At 41.7% G+C, this 22,162-nt stretch overlaps 1 protein-coding gene across 2 annotated transcripts in view; it reads left to right on the top strand.

Annotated features, from left to right (window-relative positions):
• The window catches only part of tbxa2r.S (thromboxane A2 receptor S homeolog), a 36,723-nt gene extending 14,838 nt beyond the window's left edge, over nucleotides 1–21,885 (top strand). For both annotated transcript variants that reach the window (XM_018243527.2, XM_041579846.1), the window contains exons 3-4: nucleotides 2,523–3,483; nucleotides 19,966–21,885. In XM_018243527.2, coding sequence (XP_018099016.1) covers nucleotides 2,638–3,483; nucleotides 19,966–20,235 — 1,116 coding nt within the window. In that variant the 5' untranslated portion in view covers nucleotides 2,523–2,637 and the 3' untranslated portion in view covers nucleotides 20,236–21,885. The remainder of the gene's footprint in view (nucleotides 1–2,522; nucleotides 3,484–19,965) is intronic.
• Nucleotides 21,886–22,162: the final 277 nt, after the last annotated feature.

Genomic DNA, 22,162 nt, shown 5'->3' on the forward strand with positions numbered 1-22,162 from the left:
AATTACTATGCTGCGCTATCAGAGTTCAAGGTTAATAACTCAAAATCGAAGGCTCTAGCACTCTAAGGCCCACTCAGAAACTCCTGGAGCTGAATTTTGAATTTAAATAGCAGAAAGAAGGCCTAAAATACATGGGCATCCTTCTAACAGTGATATAAGACATGTACATAATGCTCTAGGGCTTGCATGGCTCTCATGCTATCCAAATCACAGGGGGGGGGGCTAAATTTTCCTAACCTCCTCCATTACTGGAAAGGGCCCAGATGTCTCAAATGGTCAAGATCCACTGCCCTCCCTCTGCTGTTCAATGGTTTTCCCTAGAAGCTCAGTTATTGATACCGTTACCTCCCAACAGCCTTCTGTGGACTGCATAGAAAGCTAGACCTTCATCCATATTTACAATCCCTATACTAAAGCACACCGTGAAATTTTTGGACAAACTCAGACTTACATACAAGGAGGGGATTAGTTCAAATCACTCCCCCCCCCCCCACACACACACACCCCAGTATTTTATAAGTCACACTTCCCTCCAGGCCAGGACTCACGGCCTTTCAGATGGTGGCTGGACAAAAACTTCCTGAACATAGATAGCTTTACTCCCCTTGGAAATATAATAGCTTGATTTGCAAAGTACAGTAAATACTCCATTCCCTGCAGAGAATATTACAGATATACCCAAATCTCCTGGATATACTGTATGCTAAGATCCCTTGCTGCCTGGACAAAATAAGTACATGGAACCCTGGTAACAGAGATTACAAACTGTGCAAGATGTAGAGCACTGGCAACTTGCACTTGACCATATCAGCAAGGCATCTATCCAATACAATTGTCAAAGAAAATGCCTACAACTACTATCTGACTGGTACCTGACCCCAGCAAAGCTAAATAGAATATACGACTCCGACCCCAAATGCTTCAGAGGCTGCAGGGAAGTGGGAGACAAACTAGTGTATATAGTGAAAATAATATATGACTGTGACCTTGAATGGAGTGTGCTTGCATGCTTCATCAGCATAGGGGTTCCCAGATTTCAAGTTTCACTTTAAAAATCAGGTAAGCTTGCCTCTTAAGCAACACCAGGCCCAGTGGTGTTTACAGTTAATGACTCTCAGATAACGATGAGGAGAAAGAGAGAGGTGCTTCCATTGACCATGTTTGGCAGGGGATGGTACAAACATTTCACTGGCTACAGTACATGTGCTAACAGTGCTCCACTTTAGCACAACAGAAACACCTCTCCATGCTCAAATAACTTTAAGTAACACTAGGTTATTGCTAGCAAAGGGTGACCATACATGGGCAGATTTCCAATTCGGGCCCTTCAGACTGATTTGACAACTTATCTACCCATGTATGGGACCCTCCAATGGGCCCATCCAACGGATATCTGGCAAAAATCAGGCAGATTTCAATAAGACAGATTTGATTTTCCTCTACAGATTGAGGTCTGCATGTTGATGAGGTCCTTGATCCTTAAATCAGCCTTGAGGTGGGAATATGTTTGAAGGATCCACTTGTTTGACCGCCTTGCCAAATGAGATAATAAATAGCTAGCTTTAGAATAAGATTGTGATCCTTCAATATTTGTAAGACTGACTGGCTTTATTATATGAATGTGCCAATATCCTTCATATTCTCTGCATATATAGGGTTTAAAGCAGTATTAATAAATACACGAGCAGGTGGCAATCTTTATCCAGGGTTAATAATCTGTAGAATTCTAGAATTCTAGTCTGAACCTTAAAGGAATTGTTCAGTGTAAAAATAAAAACTGGGTAAATAGACTGTGCAAAAGAAAAAATGTTTCTAATACAGTTAGCCAAAAATGTCATATATAAAGGCTGGAGTGACTGGATGTCTAACATAATAGCCAGAACACTACTTCCTGCTTTCAACTCTCTTGGTTTACACTGACTGGTTACCAGGCAGTAACCAACCAGAGACTTGAGGGGGGGCACATGGGTCATATCTGTTGCTTTTGAATCTGAGCTGCATGCTGAGGATCAATTGCAAACTCAATGAACAGATATGTAACATTTGGTCGCCCTTCAAGTTGCTGACTAGCTCAGAGTTATAGAGCTGAATAGCAGGATGTAGTGTTCTGGCTATTATGTTACACATCCAGTCACTCCAGCCTTTATAGATTACATTTTTGGCTAACTAACTATATTAGGAACATTTTTTATTTTGCACATCTATTTACACAGTTTTTTTCACACTGAAATGTTCCTTTAACTCTTCCATTGCTTGCTGGTACATAGCTTCTATTTTCTGCCAAAGCATAAAGTACAAATTAATGTGAACAGGATTGCACTGATATTCATAAACTGAAATGTGCATATAAACAAGGTAGGCAGGGTGAAGCCTTATGTTGCTGAGCACTTATAGAAAAGTGAAGTGCAAAAGTTTGAGTTTTTTCTTGGTATAAAATATATTTACATAAAATATTTTTAGTTTTAATAACAGCTAATATACAACTGTGGTCATGTTACCTTTCTCTCTGTTTTATTTTTTAGTTTCTGATGCATAATTGATGTGGATGAAAGACCAGGATGTCTTAGTCTTTGCAAGATTATCAAGACCTAGACATTGTTGCATTTTGCACATTGTAGATCTCTTGAAATTTTCAGCATGTGCTATGTGAGTGGAATGAAAGATGATCTTTGCCCTGCACAAGATGTAGAAGATACCCCTATTCCTACCACAGTAGGCTCCTGCTTTCGATATATTAATATATCTGCAACGATGGAAGCGAAAAAACCCATTACATCTTTATGGTTTTCAACCATATTCTCCATCATTGGCCTCTGTTCCAACCTTTTTGCATTCTGCGTCTTGGTTAATGCATCCAGAAAGACCAAAAGTCGCTCACGCTCTTCTTTTCTAATTTTCCTCTGTGGATTAGTGGTTACAGACTTCATGGGATTGCTGGTCACCGGGATTATTGTTTTCTCCAGTCATGTTACCCAGTTTGACTGGCAAGTGTTCGATCAAAACTGTTATCTCTGCAATTTCTTTGGATTGTCAATGGTCTTTTTTGGACAATGTCCATTAATCCTTGGTGCTGCCATGGCCTCAGAACGTTTCTTTGGTATAAACAAGCCATTTTCACGTTCAGCCACTGTGTCCAAAAAGAGAGCTTGCGGTATTGTGGTTATGGTCTGGTGCTTTGCTTTCTTCTTAGGATTACTTCCTATAATGGGTATTGGGAAATATACCCTTCAATATCCAAAATCATGGTGTTTCCTGACTTTGCTACAGGACTCCAAAAACAAATCATTTGGGTTGATATTTTCATTTGTTGGAATCTTCTCTGTCAGCCTCTCATTCATATTGAATACTATCAGCGTTGTGACTCTCTGCAGGGTTTACCATGATCGTGAGTCTGTGCAAATACGTAGAGACAGTGAAGTGGAAATGATGGTCCAGTTGGTGGGAATCATGATAATTGCCAGCCTGTGCTGGCTTCCCTTACTGGTATGTTATATCACTTTTTTCATAATATATATTTACAAAACTCACATATCCAGATCCCTTTTCCTTATATTCTGTGGCAAGAGTATTCAAAAAACACATATGCATATACCAAACTGCAACCTAACACTATCACCTGACTCAGTCAATATAATTGGGTAGTTTTGATATTTTGATGTAGGAAGAGAGCTGACAAACCCTGAATAACCCTGACTTTCCCTCAAATGTTTAGTTGTAAACTTTGTGTCAGTAATCAATGGGACGAGTTTGTGGAGGGACAGATTATTGCATGTAAAGATGGCACTTACTGCTGTGTCGCAGGTTATCCCAAAGATTATTATGATGTCTACAAATATAATTTTGAATTCTGTCAGTGAGACCTTTGGTGTGAATAGGGTAAATGACAAACCATATTCCCATCACGTGTGACCAAACCAGGGCTTTTCTGTTTTTATGCTATGACACACCAAATATGCTGGTATAGGCAGGGAGTACCCAGCAAAGTTTTCTCACATGCCCATGGAAAATTTGGTTTGATTGTATCTCAGTGAACTGTGTGCAAGGGGGTTGCCCTAAGCTCTCACTGTCCCTACACTAGGCACAAAATCAATAATGATATGTAGGTTCTCCCCCTTTTACTTATGAGGATACATTAAATACACATGTATCCTCTTTCATAATAAGGAGAGAACCTACATATCAAAGTTGTTTGTGTGCCTGATGTAGGGACAGTGAGAGCTTAGGACAGCCCCACTGGTGACGTAGACCATGCTATATGAGTGCTGCAAGAAAGAGGACCCAATGAATAGTATGGTAGCAGGGAACCTAGTGAATGAGGTAGTGGACAGAGGTATGAATATGCTATTGCTGCAAAAACATAGCTAGTTGAAAGAGTAGTCAGTTGTTCAATAAGTAAATAAAACATTTTTACTTTGTGGTGTTAACTAACCATTTAATGTATTAATATTTAATGATTAAATAACTATGCATAAATATTGTTTAAAAGAAAAATGCCATCTGGTGGGCCATTCTCACTAGTTTACGTCAACTGCAGGAAAACCAGAACGTATATTTGTATTTCTGCCAAAAAATTAGCTCTCTGTTTTGTTTTAGTCAACTGGAATGTAATTTTTTAAGAGTCATTTTAAGAGCAGGATTAGTGAAAGTAACTTCAGTTCATCACAGTTGTGTAATTTAGAAGACACCCAGATGTGAGTAGAAATAAAGTTGACCTAACCAATGAAAAACAAACCAATATGAATAATTATATACAAGAAACCAGTTATGCAAACGACTAAGCAAGTGCTTATTTACAGGAAAGGTGTAATCTGTGAATTTGTATGACTGCATTGATGTCAAATGCCATTTACTGTATAGAGTGTCAGAAATAGAACTTCCAAGAAGTGACACAGTCCTAGCACAGTTAAAATATTGATTGATTGCTATGAATACTTAAACTGGTGAGTCTTTCCCTCTATTTCTACAGAACCCACTTTTCTCTTTTTTAATTATAAATTCAATCTAAGTATATGTATAAATGGGTGTTCTTGGAGGGGCGTGGCTGGCCGGCAAGCAGCGTGGACGCGACCTTCAGGCGCTCCCAGGGTCCACGGTTTAAAACGCTGCTATCCCCCATAAATAGTAGCTTGGCACTGAAATTGTAGCTACCGGTAGCCCCGGGGGATCACCCGCTACTATCCGGACTCTGAACTGTCGCACCAGCACCCTGTGAGCAGTGACACAAAGTGCGGCCTAATACTGCACGCAAGCCGCGGCCTTGCGTAGGGCTTTGTAGCCCCAACCGGAAACCTCCAGCAGGTGTCGCCCACATAACCACCCATACAGAGTGTTTACAACTCCTCAATCCAGGGCAATTGCCCAAAGGCCCTTACAGCACCCGTACCACCAAACTGCCCAGTGGGGCAGCACAAGAATGGGCATAAGTCTAATGTAGAGGACCCAGATGAGAGCTCCGTGTACCGCATCCTACTACTAATTTTGGCGATCCTACTCTAGCAACAAGTCCGTTACCTACTATAACAACACCAACCTTCTCATGATGGGAGGCAGCAAAACACAAAAACCGAAGTCTGATGCGGCATCTAAACTTGAGCAGTTTGCCAGGCAACCCCCTCAAAGCGGCTCCCAGCCGAAGGATAGCCAAACAGCAACTACCAGCTCCCCACCACAGCAACCAGAGGCAGCGACGCAACTGCTGCTGGACGCAATTGCAGATTGCAGAACCTCGCTCTCCACTAAATTGGAGGAAGTCAAAATTGATCTATCTCTATTAAGGGCTGACCTCCAGAATATGCGGGAGAGAGTGTGTGAGACCGAAAATAGAATTTCAACTCTTGAAGACACCTGCACTCCAATCCCCGCAGCAATAGCACGCATGGAAACCAAACTTAAAGCCTGCACTGACAAACTGGACGACTATGAGAACCGGCAGCGACGTAACAACGTACGTGTTGTGGGGCTCCCAGAAAGGGCAGAAGGAAATGACCCAGTGGCATTTGCTGAAAAATGGCTGAGAGACTCAGTCCCCGCGGCTGCCCTCTCCTCTTTCTTCACGGTTTAAAACGCTGCTATCCCCCATAAATAGTAGCTTGGCACTGAAATTGTAGCTACCGGTAGCCCCGGGGGATCACCCGCTACTATCCGGACTCTGAACTGTCGCACCAGCACCCTGTGAGCAGTGACACAAAGTGCGGCCTAATACTGCACGCAAGCCGCGGCCTTGCGTAGGGCTTTGTAGCCCCAACCGGAAACCTCCAGCAGGTGTCGCCCACATAACCACCCATACAGAGTGTTTACAACTCCTCAATCCAGGGCAATTGCCCAAAGGCCCTTACAGCACCCGTACCACCAAACTGCCCAGTGGGGCAGCACAAGAATGGGCATAAGTCTAATGTAGAGGACCCAGATGAGAGCTCCGTGTACCGCATCCTACTACTAATTTTGGCGATCCTACTCTAGCAACAAGTCCGTTACCTACTATAACAACACCAACCTTCTCATGATGGGAGGCAGCAAAACACAAAAACCGAAGTCTGATGCGGCATCTAAACTTGAGCAGTTTGCCAGGCAACCCCCTCAAAGCGGCTCCCAGCCGAAGGATAGCCAAACAGCAACTACCAGCTCCCCACCACAGCAACCAGAGGCAGCGACGCAACTGCTGCTGGACGCAATTGCAGATTGCAGAACCTCGCTCTCCACTAAATTGGAGGAAGTCAAAATTGATCTCTCTCTATTAAGGGCTGACCTCCAGAATATGCGGGAGAGAGTGTGTGAGACCGAAAATAGAATTTCAACTCTTGAAGACACCTGCACTCCAATCCCCGCAGCAATAGCACGCATGGAAACCAAACTTAAAGCCTGCACTGACAAACTGGACGACTATGAGAACCGGCAGCGACGTAACAACGTACGTGTTGTGGGGCTCCCAGAAAGGGCAGAAGGAAATGACCCAGTGGCATTTGCTGAAAAATGGCTGAGAGACTCAGTCCCCGCGGCTGCCCTCTCCTCTTTCTTCGCGGTTGAGCGAGCCCACCGGGTACCGGGTAGGAGCCCCGCGCCAGGAGCACCGCCTAGACCCTTCTTAGTTCGTTTGCTGAACTTCAGAGACCGTGATGCTATACTACAGGCAACCAGGCAAAGTCCAGATATTATGGTAGAAGGGAAAAAGGTATCCATCTACCCGGATTACTCTGCAGAACTTCAAAGGCAAAGAGGCACCTTTACGGCAGTCAAGCGTCGCCTGCGGGAAGCCAATTTGAAATATGGCATGCTCTACCCGGCCAAGCTGCAGGTTCAAGCCGGAGACAGAGCCACCTTCTTCACTTCAGCTCAAGAGGCGAGTGAATGGCTGGATGCGCGGGGTCACTTGTCCCCTAGAGCCAGCCCTCACCACCCCAACTAAACAGGTGACAATAGCACATGCTGCAGCAGGTGAGATCATTCTTATTTATACTTCCCTGACTTGATATAGCCTCACATTACAATTTAGGACATATGTCACTATCTCCACCTCTTGACAACGGAGGGAGGGCAACGTTGCCCATGTACACACATTGCCCAGACAGGCAGAGATATACCCTTTCCACCTCAGAGCAGGGCTGGAACTTTAAAAGCAGTAAATGTGGCATGGTTCCTATCCTTGCTTACATTCCTGAGCTCTCAGTGCCACTCTTGTTACATTACCAGTGGAATATCCAACGAAGGGAGCTCACGCTCGGCTCAATGACTGTATCCCACTGCTACATTTGGACATATCACAGCTGAACCGCTGAGGGATAATCCCCTGATTTGGAAAGGACAGCATCTATTATGCTGAGTTACGTCTGAACCCCTCCCCCCTTCTCTGTTTTATTGTTGGGGGAGGAATACACACTGTGATCTGCACTATATGGGTGTTACTACGTGATGTGCACACTAACTATAATGCACCAGCACCTAATATATCTGGCTATCTCAGTCAGATCCTGCTGCAGCAATGAAAGTTAGGATCTACCTAATTCACCTTTGCTAATCTAGGTACCACGGAGACTCAGACTCTACCCCTGTTCCACTTATCTTAACAGTTATTGCCGAGTGCTACCCACTCCCCTGTTGGGATTGTTCGAATTACGGGAAAATGTATCTCCAGGTTGGGAGGAGGATACCGGGTGGGGGGTATAATGTTGTGGGATGTATTGCTTGTCTATATCTCTTTTCTTTCTTTTCTTTTCCTGCTTCTATGAGGGGAGGATTGAGGTCTAATAATTATTTATGGTTGAACGAGACATCGCTGTCGACAGCTATAGAATGCACACTCCAATGTCACCTGATATCACCATTCTCGGTGAGCATAGGCCCTATGGAGCCACTTTGGCCCCAATAGTTCATAATATGTCCTAAAATTGATTATGGCTCCTCAAAGCTTTAAAGTGCTATCCTGGAATGTGCGTGGAATTAATGATAAAATTAAAAGGGCGGTGGTATTAGACACGGCCAAGAAATCTGGGGCGGATGTTATATTACTCCAGGAGACTCATCTAGTTGGACAGAGAGTGCGTGCACTCAAACGGAACTGGGTCTCGGTGGCATATCATGCAGACTTTTCCACATACTCCAGAGGTGTTGCTATTCTTGTTAGGAAGTCGCTAAATTATCATTTTCACGCACTGACCTCGGATAGGGGAGGAAGATATTTAATCCTAAAAGCCCAAATTGCTGGCACCACTTATATAATAGTCAATGTCTACTTACCTCCGCCCGCAGATATTCAGATACTAAATGAAATTCTACAAAAAGTGGCTGAGATGGGAAGTCATCGGATGCTGTGGGCAGGTGACTTTAACCTGGTCCCAGACGCGGCCCTAGATAGATTACACCCTTCTGCTCATGACACAAAAAATTTTGCCCGTTGGGTGGAAACTACAGGCCTTCAGGATATTTGGAGATGGCGGCACCCCCAGCTTAAACAATATTCGTGTTACTCTGTGGCCTCCACGGCGATGTCTCGTATAGATCTATGTTTAGGAACAACTGATGTATTACCGTATGTTGACTCTATAGAATATTTGACAAGGATGTGTTCAGACCATGCCCCGCTGTTGCTGTCTCTGGGAGGTACTATTCAAGGTCGAGGTAATAAGTGGAGATTGCCCCCCAAATGGATAGCTCACCCCAAGGTTAGTGAGCATCTCCTCCCTTTGCTGACACAATACTGGGAATTTAACCAAGACACTGCAGCAGACCATACAGTATGGGACGCTGGTAAGGCATATATCAGGGGTGCATATATCTCCCTCATTAAATCAACTCGTAGAGAAGGTGAGCAGGCCCTCTCTCTTGCCCGAGACACTCTAGCCAGAGCGGAATCAGATCTCACACAAAACGAGTCTGACGAAACTAAACAGGCTATGCAATCGGCTCAGAGAGAGCTAGACTTGCTACTAGTGGACAAATATTCGCAGCAGGAGCTTTACAGAGCGGCTGCTTGGTATGACAAGGGAGACAAAAATGGGAAGCTGCTGGCTCTACTGGCTAGGGGGGATGTGCCTAAGACTATGATACAGGCCATTACTAGTGGGACTGATCTGATCACAGACCCAACACAAATGACACAACAATTTGAGACGTATTTCCAATCCACATATCAGTCTCCACCTGATACCTCATCTGACAGACTTAGAGAATTCCTAGACACAATAGATTTTCCAGAGATTTCCCCAGATCTAGCCTCACAATTAGATCAAGACATTACTCTGGATGAAATTAAGGATGCAATTAATGGGTTCCCTACGGGAAAAACGCCTGGCCCAGATGGGATACCGATAGAATGGTACAAGAAGTATGTAGAATTTTTGGCCCCTAAACTCCTAACTCTCTTTAATGGAATTAATACAACAGGGGTTTTGCCTGACTCATGCTACGATGCCTATATTACTCTAAAATACAAGGAAGGTAAACCCCCTGATAGATGTGATTCATATCGGCCTATATCCCTCCTTAATTGTGACATAAAGATATTTGCTAAGATCATAGCCAACAGACTCAAACTGGTAGCACCTGAACTAATACATCCGGACCAAACAGGCTTTATGCCCTCAAAGGCCACGGATATTAATGTGAGACGCCTTTTTACTAACCTGGCGGTCCAACATGATAATGTGGGGAATAGAATTGTAGTGTCCCTGGACACAGCAAAGGCCTTTGACACAGTGCAGTGGCAATATTTATGGGAGATCTTAACCCGGTATAAGTTAGGCCCTAAACTCCGGAAGTGGATTCAGACACTGTATGCGCATCCAAGGGCTAAGGTGTTGGTCAATGGGCAAATATCGGATCACATATCGCTGGGTAGGGGCACCCGACAGGGGTGCCCTCTTTCGCCATTGCTTTTGCCCTGGCCATAGAACCCCTGGCCATCAGAGTTCGGTCAAAGGAAGAAATACAGGGCTTACACATAGGAAACCTGTCTGAAAAAATATCACTCTATGCTGATGATATGTTAGTGTATCTAGCAAACTCAGGCACAGCCCTAGAAAACCTCCTGACAACTGTCTCTGAATTTGGCCAATACTCAGTTCTAAAAATCAACCTTACTAAATCTGTTGTGTTTCCCATAGATCCCCTGCCTCAGGACACACCGGACACCTTACTACAGCTCAAAGTAGCAAGCTCGTTTAAGTACCTGGGTATAGTGATCCATAAAGACTTTAACAGATATGAACAACTCAATCTGGACCCTGTGGTACAGACTCTGATTGACAAAGTTTCTGTGTGGCAAGACCTACCTCTTTCTATACCAGGCAAAATCAATATGTTCAAAATGATCTTTCTACCCAAATTTCTATATGTTCTCCATAATTCTCCCATAACCCCCCGAGCCCAATGGTTCACTAAAATAGACAAAATAATTAGAAGGTTCTTGTGGGCAGGAGAACACCCACGATTAAACTTTAGGGTGCTACAAGCACCTGCATCTGGAGGGGGCCTAGCACTACCCAATCTTAAACTATATTTCCTCGCGGCCCAATTGGTCTATGCCCATTGGTGGTTTGTCCCGGATCTGAGCAACTCAGCAGTGGTCTTAGAAGCCGCGGTAATAGGCTCCCTTGAGGCCCTTGCTAAACTCCCTTACCGAGGTATCTCCCCCCCATCACATTACCACTACTCCTATGCATACGGTGGTACAGGTATTTCAGAAGTCTCAAAAACTGGTTCGGAGAACCTCTAAAGCCTGGTCCCCCCATACCCCGTTGTGGGGCAATAATTGCCTCCCTCATTTTCATTCACTCCCGGACATTGCCAGATGGGCACAGATGGGGATTAAAACTCTTGGAGATATAGTCTATGAGGGTGAATGTAAAATGTATGCCAAAATACAACAGGAAGCCCATCCTCACCCAGATCTGCTATTTCGCTACCTGCAGCTACGCCATGCTTTCAATGTACAATTTCCAACAAGGCCTGTAAATTTGGAGGTGACAACCCTTGAGACCTATTTACACAGATTAGACCTGACAAAGCCCCTATCCTGGTTGTATACAATACTATCTACCGCTGGCCCCTCTCCCCTTGAGAGAGTTAAGGGCAAATGGCAAAGTGATATCCCTGACTTGGATGAGGAAAAATGGAAGGACGCACTCAAACTTGTCACACAGATATCTATCTCTATGAGAGACAGGCTTATACAAATAAAATTTTTAAATAGAGTTTACTTAACCCCCTACCGCCTGGCACAAATTTATGAAAATGTATCAGATCTATGTCCCAAGTGCAGAGTAGAGCCTGGTACCATGTTCCATATTTTCTGGTCCTGTCCGATAACCCAGAAATTTTGGAGTGCTATACTCCAATACTTGAATGAGAAGCTCGCACTACCTAGTATTCGTTCACCTGAAACCTGTTTGTTGGGAATAACAGGGGACTTGCAGCTACGTTCTTATTCTAGAATCTGTTACCTACAGCTCCTATATTATGCCAAAAAAGCCATATTAATGCATTGGAAATCACTCAACCCTCCTACAATACAATATTGGATAAAACTGATAAATGACTCTCTCACAAGCCAGAAACTGACTTATGTGTCAAGGGGCTGCCCCGACAAATTTGAGGCAATATGGGGCACCTGGATAAGTGTGCAAACTGGTTAACTGCATATGTTCTAATATCATGGATATGTCAATTTATACCTTACCTCCCCTCCCTCCTTCTCTCTCAACTTTCTTTCTTCTTCTAAACTTTCTTTAGATCTGTACATGTTTAATGTTTTAAAATTTAAAATAAAAACTTTTAAAAAAAAATAAATGGGTGTTCTTATTTCTGAACAATCATGTTTCTACATATTGTAGCATTGCAGAAAAGCAAAGTCTCTGAGCGCAGAAAAGAAAATCAAATGTATTTACCTAAGTAGAATTATCATCTGGTCAGTGTTTTATCCAGGCAATATGTTTGATTCCAAAGTTATAAATAATAAAAAAGAAATAGGAGTAGAAAGGCTGGTATATTTTTCTAGAAAAACTGGGAGATGTACCCATGCCTGTGTATATGCTCTACATGCCCCTTTTATTTTAAGTATTATCATATGTTTAGTACTTCTTGAACACACAGTGTTACTCAGGCTAACCTAGGGGTAAGCAGGGTGGTGCAGGGGGTAGGAGGGGTGGCAATCTAGGCACATTCCTCTACTGCCTGCTTACGCCTAGTTTGGGCCTTTCTGTAACTCCGGCTAATAAAGCAGCAGGATTTGTCACACTCAGTGGTGACGAGTGCTCATCACATTTCTCCTTAACCCCACTCATCACCTCACACGGGGGGGGGTGAGATTGAGGGCAGGTGCTTGCCTTGGGCCCCCTTGCCATTTGACAAAAATCAGGGTTTTTTTCTGAAAATGTGTAGCTTTCTTTTTCCTCTAGGGTACCTATTCCATTCAGAGCAGATCTTGCTATAAAGTTCATTGAGTCCATGAAAGACATATGTAAAAATCAGAACCGATCATCTTTTTATTAAAATTTAAGGTCTCCCAAAGATGGTGTGAATATGTAAACATGATGTTAAATAATGTTAAGTTGTAAAAAGAGTGCTGAACAGTTGCTGTCTAATACTACTACTTCCGCAAAGGTCTGTTAACAGAACATGCAAGGCTCTGTGGAGACTAGATTCGTGGCTGAAAATCTTTGTACTATATTGAAGGGTTGTTTTGAATTACATTTGATCTCATTAATAGTGATGGGCGAATTTGTCCCGTTTTGGCATGAATTTCGCGAATTTCCCTCTAAATTCGTGTAACTGGTGAAAAATTAGCGAAACGGCGATTTTGAAAACTGCGACAATTCATCGGCATCAAAATGGGCGCCGGTGTCGAAAAACCGTTGATCCTGGCGTCATAATCGCGGCAAATTCGCCGGCGGTGAAACGGGCAAGTTTTCAGCGAATTTGCACATTTGGAATAAATTCGCCCTTCACTACTCATTAAGCAACATTTTTTATCTGGATGTATAACCCTTTTAATTCACCATCTACAAAGATCTATAAATGAGCTAAATTATGTTTGCATCCCTTTTCTATGCATGCTAAATTGTATTATGGGTTAGAGCAGTAATTTTGCATTTGAATACTGCTACCCAGATTTTCTGTCATTCTTCCTTTTTTTATTTCTGTCTTGCCTAACTAGTCTATTATTATTTTGCATTTGCCAAGACACATGCAGCTAGAAGGTAATAATTTAGGACTTCTGTGGGTGAAACAGTTAATGTGGCTGTTACCATATGTTATATGCTCCATAGACCATAAACACACATGCCCATGGATTTCAACCGGTTGGTCTAAATGAAACTAAATCAAGCTGCTAGTTGTTATATGTATGTTTGTATGTTTTTCTATGTATAGTGCTACTTACAGTATGTACACAACACTATACAGCAGTGGAAGGCAAAAAACCCATATGAAACATCTCTAATTTGCCTTAGCTTTATGTTAAAAATTAATCATTAATCCTGTTTTCTCTCACTGGCAAAAAAGCCATCCAACGCCCTTCTTGAAGCTATCTAATGTTCTGCTCTCACAGCTATCAATGTACAAAAATTTTTTTGCATTTCATGATGGAACCACTTTTCTAATTGCATGCCTTTATATTTGCTGGAAAGACCCGCTGGTAAAGTGTCAGAGGTTATTGTATTTATATATACCTTTTATACTTACAAAAAGCAATCATGTCTCCCCTTAAGTGCCTCTTCTCCAGTGTAAACAACCCCAACTTGGCCAGTAGTTCTTCATATCTAGCCAGTAAAATACCAGCCAAGGCATGGGCCGTAATTACTCTCCTGCCTTTCTCTCCCCCTGCCCAGCTCACTTAGGGGCAGATTCACCAAGTGCCAAATTTGCTCTAGCGTCCGATTAGATCACACTTCGACAGGCGTAGATTCGCCAGGACAACACTAATTCACAAAAATCCGAAGTTGTCTCCAGGGTGCTGACGCTGGCAAACTAGCGCTAGTGTTACTGCGTCAAGCGAAGTGAAGTAAAGTTCAACGGGCGTAAATGTTGCAGCAAATAAATTAAACTACACAAGCCCGGGAAACCTTAATAAAATAAAATAGAGTTGTTATAATGCCCTACACATGATCCCAGTGTATAGTTTATGTGCCATATGTTAGGAAATGTAGGGGGGAAGCCGGGTACCCCAGAAAAAATTTACGATATTTTGCAGCCTATCACCCTGAAAAATGAAAAGTCACCAGCGTTTTTTGGGACTTTTTTTTTTTTTTTTGGGACTAAATTTTTAACTATTTTTTGAGGTAGTGCTATCTTCTCTATTGCACTTTGCCTGGTCTGAGGTGGTGAAGGCAAGTCTGGCACAAGACTGAGTACAGTAAAATCCGCATCTTAGTGAATTTGCGTAGTTACGTCCCTTCGCCAGAGCGCAACTTCACCAGGCGCAAAGGAGCTAGAGTCTATCTCCTTCGCTAGCGAATTTACGCCTGCGCCCGTTAGTAAATCGGCAAAGTAACGAAATGACGTCACGCTGGCCAATTTCACTAAAGTTAGTCACCTCGCCCTTTAGTAAATCTGCCCCTAAATTTCCACTGGATTGGACCTAATCTATCCCACGCCACCTGGTGACATTACTAACACACACTGTCACGTTCGGCACCCTATATCCAGAACCCAAGCTAAGCTCCTTGGTCTCGGCTCTCACTTCTTTCTTTAACTGCTGCCTTTCACCTCGGGAGGAGCCATCAGCTAATCGGATGCCGCCAGGTCTTAATTGAGAGAGGAGCTAAGCTAACGGTTTCGAACGAGCTAAGGGGCACGATCGTCTCACCAGGATACCGATACGAAGAAAACCACCAGGAACAGGCAGGCCGGGCCAGCACAAGCAGAAAGGCGTCAGACAGGCCGGAATCAGGATAAAGAGCGTAGAATGGTCAGTGGACAGGCAAATGGTCAGGATTGGAGAGTTCGGAGTTAACAGGCAGGCAAGGAATGGAGAAAACAGAGAAGTAACAGGTAGGCAAGGGTCAATATACAATATTCAGAATTCACAAAGAATATGCACCCAGGAACTTACTAATAGAACCTAATAATGGGCATCAGTAAAACTCAAGGCCACTTTAAATAGTTTAAATTTCACGCCGTTGCGCGATTACATGGGACGCACCCTCCATAGAGGAACCGGCACTACAGGGGAACAGACGCATGCGGCGGGTGTCCCCGCTGGAGGCATGGCGGGTGGATAAGGTTTCCTTACACACACCCTTTTGCATTATTGACCAGCCTATTTCACATCATAACTTTGTCACCTCCCTAATCAACAGGCCAGAATCTATTGCAAGAAAGGTGGCAATTTTAAGCACTTGACACTAAAACCACATTGCATATTTTAGATGGAGTCTCACCAGTGAATTGTAAAAGGGACAAATTACCCATTCCTCTAGCCAATCTATATTTTAATACAGTGAATTTCATCTTCCAATAAGCTGTCTAGATTGCAAGATTCTCCAGATCCTGCTGTAAGGATTCCACATCCTAGACAGTATTATTTGGCCTGTGTAGTTTTTTCATCTGCAAAATCTGATACATTACTTACAATGCCCATGTTCAAGTCATTAATGAATACATTTAATAAAAGTGAACCCAATACCGGGGCCTGTGGTATCCCAATACCAAGTAGAAAATGTACAATTAACAACCACCCTCTTTACCCGATCCTTTAGTCAATTTCCTATCCATGTACAAACAGTTTTAGCAAGACCAACAGTTTAGAAAGCAGTAATTTATGCAGATCTGTATTAATAGATTTGGCAAAATCCATTTATATCACATCTTCTGCAGCACCATTGTCCAAGCTCCACTTTTACTGAGCTTATAAAACCTATTAACTTTCTTCCATTTTAAGCCACAACCCCCATATGCAATAGAAGACACAACGTTTTACCAGGAGCAGTAACCAAGAACAACCAATAAGATGCCTCCTTTTAAGCAGGTGACCAGTAAATGCTGCCTGCTGATTGGTTGCTACATGTGATAAGAAGTGAGCAAACTTTCCTGATAATACATAACCCCTGGCTCCTTGTGGGCAAATGCACCAGTGCTTTAATTAGGGCACCAATCATACATTTGTTTTCAATATACAATTAGAGATTGGCTATTTGTTGATTTCTTGAGTCTGGATTTGCAAAATTATAGTAAAATAGTACTATGTTATTTTGTGAGATGCTGAGCATTTTAGTAAGCTGTTATTTTGTTAGCCTGTATACAGTCAAATTAATTCACAGCAGGCAACCAAGCACCGTAGGCAACCCACCCGCTCCCCCGTGTGCGTGTGCAACCAATCGTGCACAAGTTGAAGCAGGGGTTAGGAAGGGCAGAGTGACCGAGGGAAGAGCAACAGATGTGGGGGAGTAACAATGGGGAAGGTGGGGAGAGCGACAGAGGGCAGCAAACAAGGACTAGAGATAGGCAGGACTAGAGGTAGGTAGACACTTTATAGGTACCTGCCCAGCACCCCCCCCCAGCACCCCCCCCCCTCTATTGTTGCTCCCTAGGCAGGTGCTTCTTCTGTGCGCTGAAGAAGGTGAACACAAATTTAACTTACGGAGTACAATGCTTTTTGTAAAGAATGGGGTTACAAAGCTGACATCCCAAAAAAGATGAATTACCCCTCTTACAACAGAAGGGGTATGACATTGATGAAGCTTTGAGCATAAAGTTCAAATATAGTTTAAAGGGGTAGTTCACCTTAAGGGTGTAAGTGGCTTGTATATTTTTACATCCCAGGTGCATCCTGGATAGAATTAATTGGGCTGCATAGTTTTGTATCATCTGCCAAGACTGATACATTACTTACAATATCCTCCCCTAAGTCATTAATTTACAAGTTAAATAAAAGTGGACCCAATACTGAGCCCTGAGAAACCCCACTAAGAACCTTACTCCAAGTAGAAAATGTACCATTAACAGCCTTCCTCTGTACCCAAGTTTCCTATCCTTTTGCAAATTGCTTCATTAAGCCCAACAGCCCTTAGTTTAGAAAGCAGTAATTTGTGGGGCACTGTATCTAACGCTTTGGCAAAATCCAAATAAATCACATCTAATGCTCCCCCGCTGTCCAGCATCTTACTTACCTCATCATAAAAAGCAAATCAAATTAAATTTGTCTGACATGACCTATCTTTCATAAAGCCATGCTGATTGCTGCTCATAATGCCATTCACTACCACATACACAAGACAAGACATACACTGAGTAATACCAGCAAACCCACTAACACTGGGTACTTAAAGTCTCCCAAGTGTAGTTCTTCACAAACACCTTTTTAGTTTTAAACACCTTAAGGTTTTTAACGCTGCTTAACACTTCGATCAAATGCAACACTCGCTTAGCAGCTCCCACATTCGCTTTCCGGTCACAGACTAAAAGGTTTCAAACCACAGAACACAAAGCCTGATCAGAATTTACCTGATTAACTCCTCCCCCTTAATTAGCAGACAAAGGGAAAGAAAGAAAAAAATGATGTTTGCTACCAGCAGTAAAAGAACAAACCCTTATTAGCTTTTTAAAAAATGTTATCTCAGGCTAAATCACAAAAAGAATATAAATGCACTTAATGTATCTACCAGTTTACCCCAAACAGAGAAAAGAAAAAGCTGTTTGAGATAACACTCAGAGCACACAGCAGTCAGTTATTTGCACTTACTCCCTTCTTGCAACCAGTGGTCACAGACTTAAAGGTTTTAAGAAAAATTTGATTATATTTAGAAAGTTTCTTATTTCCATGGGAAATTCCTTTTCATGCTTCAGTTCCCATGGTGATTTATCTGATTTTGGTTAGTCCAAGTTCATTTCTATTATCATTATACATTTGTATCCAATCTAGGACAAAACTATCTATAGATAATACTTTTTTAATAACATGGACAATTAGAACAGAATCACAAGTTAATTTGGTGAAGAACTAGAGGGCATATTTGACCATATGTGGTGGGGCAAATGATTGATGAAAAACATGTGAGTTCCTGATCTTACTCATTGCTTACTGACTTGCTACACAATTTTCAGGGGACAAAAAAACAGATTTTTTTTTTTTTTTCACAAGCGTGTTTTTGAGAAAAGTTAGAAACTTGCCAGGTTTTCAAGTGTTTAAAACTCATATTAAACCTGAGACAACAGAATGCCTATAATAATGATAATTATCATTATGTATTGCATGTAAGGGAAATTAGCAAAATGTCTGGATAAATTGCAGAAATGCTTACATTTATTCCAGTACAGTCATATAAAAACACAAAACAATTCCGTCAGTGGCTGACTCAGGATATGGTTTTAAAAGCTTTTCTCAGATTCTCTGGTATGGTACCTATGGATTGGAGGAAAACTCATGTCATTTCTATATTTAAAAAGGGATTACGATCTCAGCCTGGCAATTATAGGCCTGCAAGTTTGACATTCATGGTGGCCAAATTATTTGATGGTTTGTTAAGGGGTCACATTCAAAATGTTGTCCTAGTTATTGGCATTATGTTCAGCAATCAACATGGCTTTATGAAGGACAGGTCATGTCAGACAAATTTGTGTTTTAATAATAATGTAAGTAAGATGCTGGACAGTGGGAGAGCAGTAGATGTGATCAATTTGGATTTTGCCAAAGTGTTTGATACAGTGCCCCACAAACAACTGCTTTCTAAACAAAGGGCTGTTGGGTTTAATGAGGTTGTTTGCACATGGATAGGAAACTGGCTACAGGATCGGGTACAGAGGGTGGTTGTTAATGGTACTGTCTCTACTTGGAGTAAGGTTCTATGTGGGGTCCCTCAGGGCTCTGTATTGGGACCACTTTTATTTAACTTCTTCATTAATGACTTAGAGGAGGGTATTGCAAGTAATGTATCAGTGTTTGCAGATGATGCAAAACTATCCAGCCCAATTAATTCCATCCAGGATGCAGCACCCTTGCAGCAGGATCTTGACAAACTGGCAATCTGGGCAGCTGAGTGGCAGATGAGATTCAATGTTGATAAATGTAAAGTCATGCACATGCAAGCCATGTATACCCTAAATGGGACTGCACTAGGAGGCAATTCCATAATGGAAGTCCTTATAGTACAAGTTGATCCAGGGACTGGTTTGATTGCCAACTTGGAGTCAGGAAGGAATTTTCCCCCTCTGAGGCAAATTGGAGAGCCATTAAATGGGTTTTTTTTTTGCCTTCCTCTGAATCAACTAGCAGTTAGGCAGGTTATATACAGATTTAAGATTGAACTTGATGGACGTGTGTCTTTTTTCTTCTTACTATGTTACTATGTATATGAGACAAAATACATGATTATGATGTTTACTCTTCTAAGATATAATCTATGAAATCTATTTTATCACATCATTGTCTATCAAGAAAATTCAACAGGTGCAGGTATCTTTCCATGGTGCATTTGAATCATTGTATTACAATTCATGAATCGAAAACATCTAATTTAAACTTTTCTTTTTATTATGTAGATTTTTATAGCACAGACAGTTCTGCAACACCCAAGTGGTGAACTGGTAGAAGAAGAAATTCCCAGAAGTACAGAAAAACTACTGTTAATCTACTTACGAATAGCTACATGGAACCAGATTTTGGATCCCTGGGTTTATATTCTGTTCAGAAGAGCTGTATTAGAAAGAGTTTATCCTAGCTTGAAATCTCGACCATCAATTGTGTCCTTATACCCAACAATCACTGCCCCTTTACGAAGAAAATATAGACAAGAATCGGTGATCCAATAAAAAAGCTGCCACTCCCTCTGTGAAATGATGAAAATGTGAAAAAGTGCAGGTGCTTGCGCCATACTGCTTACATTTTTAAAATGATTATTTTAAATATATGCCAAGAAGGGGGCCATGAAATATATTATGTGGTTTCTTGCTATCTAGAATATGATACATTTTGAAGAAAAAGTAGCCTCAGCTGGAAGCTACTGGGATAATTTTCAGAGGTGTGTACTTTCCATGTTCACTTGACGGCAAGTAAACTTCTTACAAAAAATGGAATATCTGACTGGATGATTAAGCCTTTTAGCAGGACAAACTTCATCTGCACTTTTGTAATTGTACTGTGTAGTTTAAAGAATGTATATATTTTTAAAGGCCTATAAACATAACGCAAAAGTTGTAGCAGAACAAAACCTGGTAACAATGAGAAAAGTAAAATTGTCACATCACTTCGAATGAGAGATAAGACAGGAACTGGGGATTAAGAAGAGAGGAAATTCGAATGGGGAAATACATTTAAATAACTGTCTGGTAGGAAAATGGACATTATTTGGGTGCGTTTGTAAGAAGTCAAGTTATTGGGGTGATATAGTGGATAGGTTATTGTAACTTTCTGATTCTATAAATAACAATTAGAAGCCAAGTCTTAAATAGGGTTGCCACCTGCCTGGTATTTTACCACCCTGGCTGGTAAAAAATTATGCTTCATGCTTAATATTATTAATAGGGAAGCAAATTGAAAGTATAGAAAAGCAGGTGTTTTTTTCTGCCATTTCACATAGAGGATACAAAGTGACCAATTACAGCCTTTATTTGGCAACCCAATGATGCTTTATGGCACAAAGATAAAATAGATTGGGGGCCCCTGGTCTAGGACATCTAAAAACGTGTTTTCATACAGACCTCCTGTTACCATACAAAAGCCTGTGCTTGTGCTACCTGTGCTTCTTCTAGCTAGCCTATTCCGGTGTCAGCTAAACAATGCCAGTGGACAGTGCCCTCCATGTGCTATCAATAACAATCTGTTTTCTACTCAGAGTCCAACCAACTAGTGAGCCTTAGATAATCATAAACTGTTCCACAAAGTCCTACCAGAAGAACTACAGCTATTAGCAGATTTAAAAATCATGCTTTGTAGAAATAATGGTAAATTGGAGAAATATAACAGAAACTGATATATGTTGTATGTTTAAGATGAATTCCCATCTCTACGATTGGATTATGCTGAATTCATAAAGTTGTGGTTAGGACAAATTCTGACTTCATGAACTTAATGTTCTGTTAATTCTGTTGCTTTAAATGTTATGCTTCAACATCAATTTTTTAACTGTTGCACATATCAAATGTTTTGTATATATTTATGGCAGATTTTTTGTGCCATCTTTTTTGTGTTGCAGGCCTATTAAAACAACACAGGCAATCATATGCTGGCTGGCAAAAGTGTACTTACACATCTCCAGCTGCAGAAGGTGAAAAACCTCTTAATCTACTAAAATGTTGAAATAACTACTACAGTTTGGGTACTATATGCAAAGTATCATTGTTGTATAAAACAAATTGTATATTTCTAGTTTACTTTACTGTACTCTTGCGAAGAACTAATTCACATCAATAATAATTCACATCAATAAAAGCTGAAAAACAGGAGCTTTCCTTAAATCAGAATATATGATGTTTAAATAATGTATCCCTTACTATCAAATATGACAGAGGAAACTACAGTGTTTTGTGTATTAAAAGGGGACATACAGCATGAGAGGAATTATTCCATTGTGTCCCCACTGGGGGAAAAAGGAATGCGCTTTAAGAAGTTGGCTTTTGTACTACTTTAATGAATACTGCTAGCTCCAGCCAGTCATTACACTTCCTGCTTACTGCTTTTCAAGGCTGTGTGGAAGAGCAAATGGCAGTGCTGGGTCATGCTGGCCAGCCAGGAACTAGG

This window comes from Xenopus laevis, chromosome 1S (assembly GCF_017654675.1).
Source record: "Xenopus laevis strain J_2021 chromosome 1S, Xenopus_laevis_v10.1, whole genome shotgun sequence".
Lineage (NCBI taxonomy): Eukaryota > Metazoa > Chordata > Amphibia > Anura > Pipidae > Xenopus > Xenopus laevis.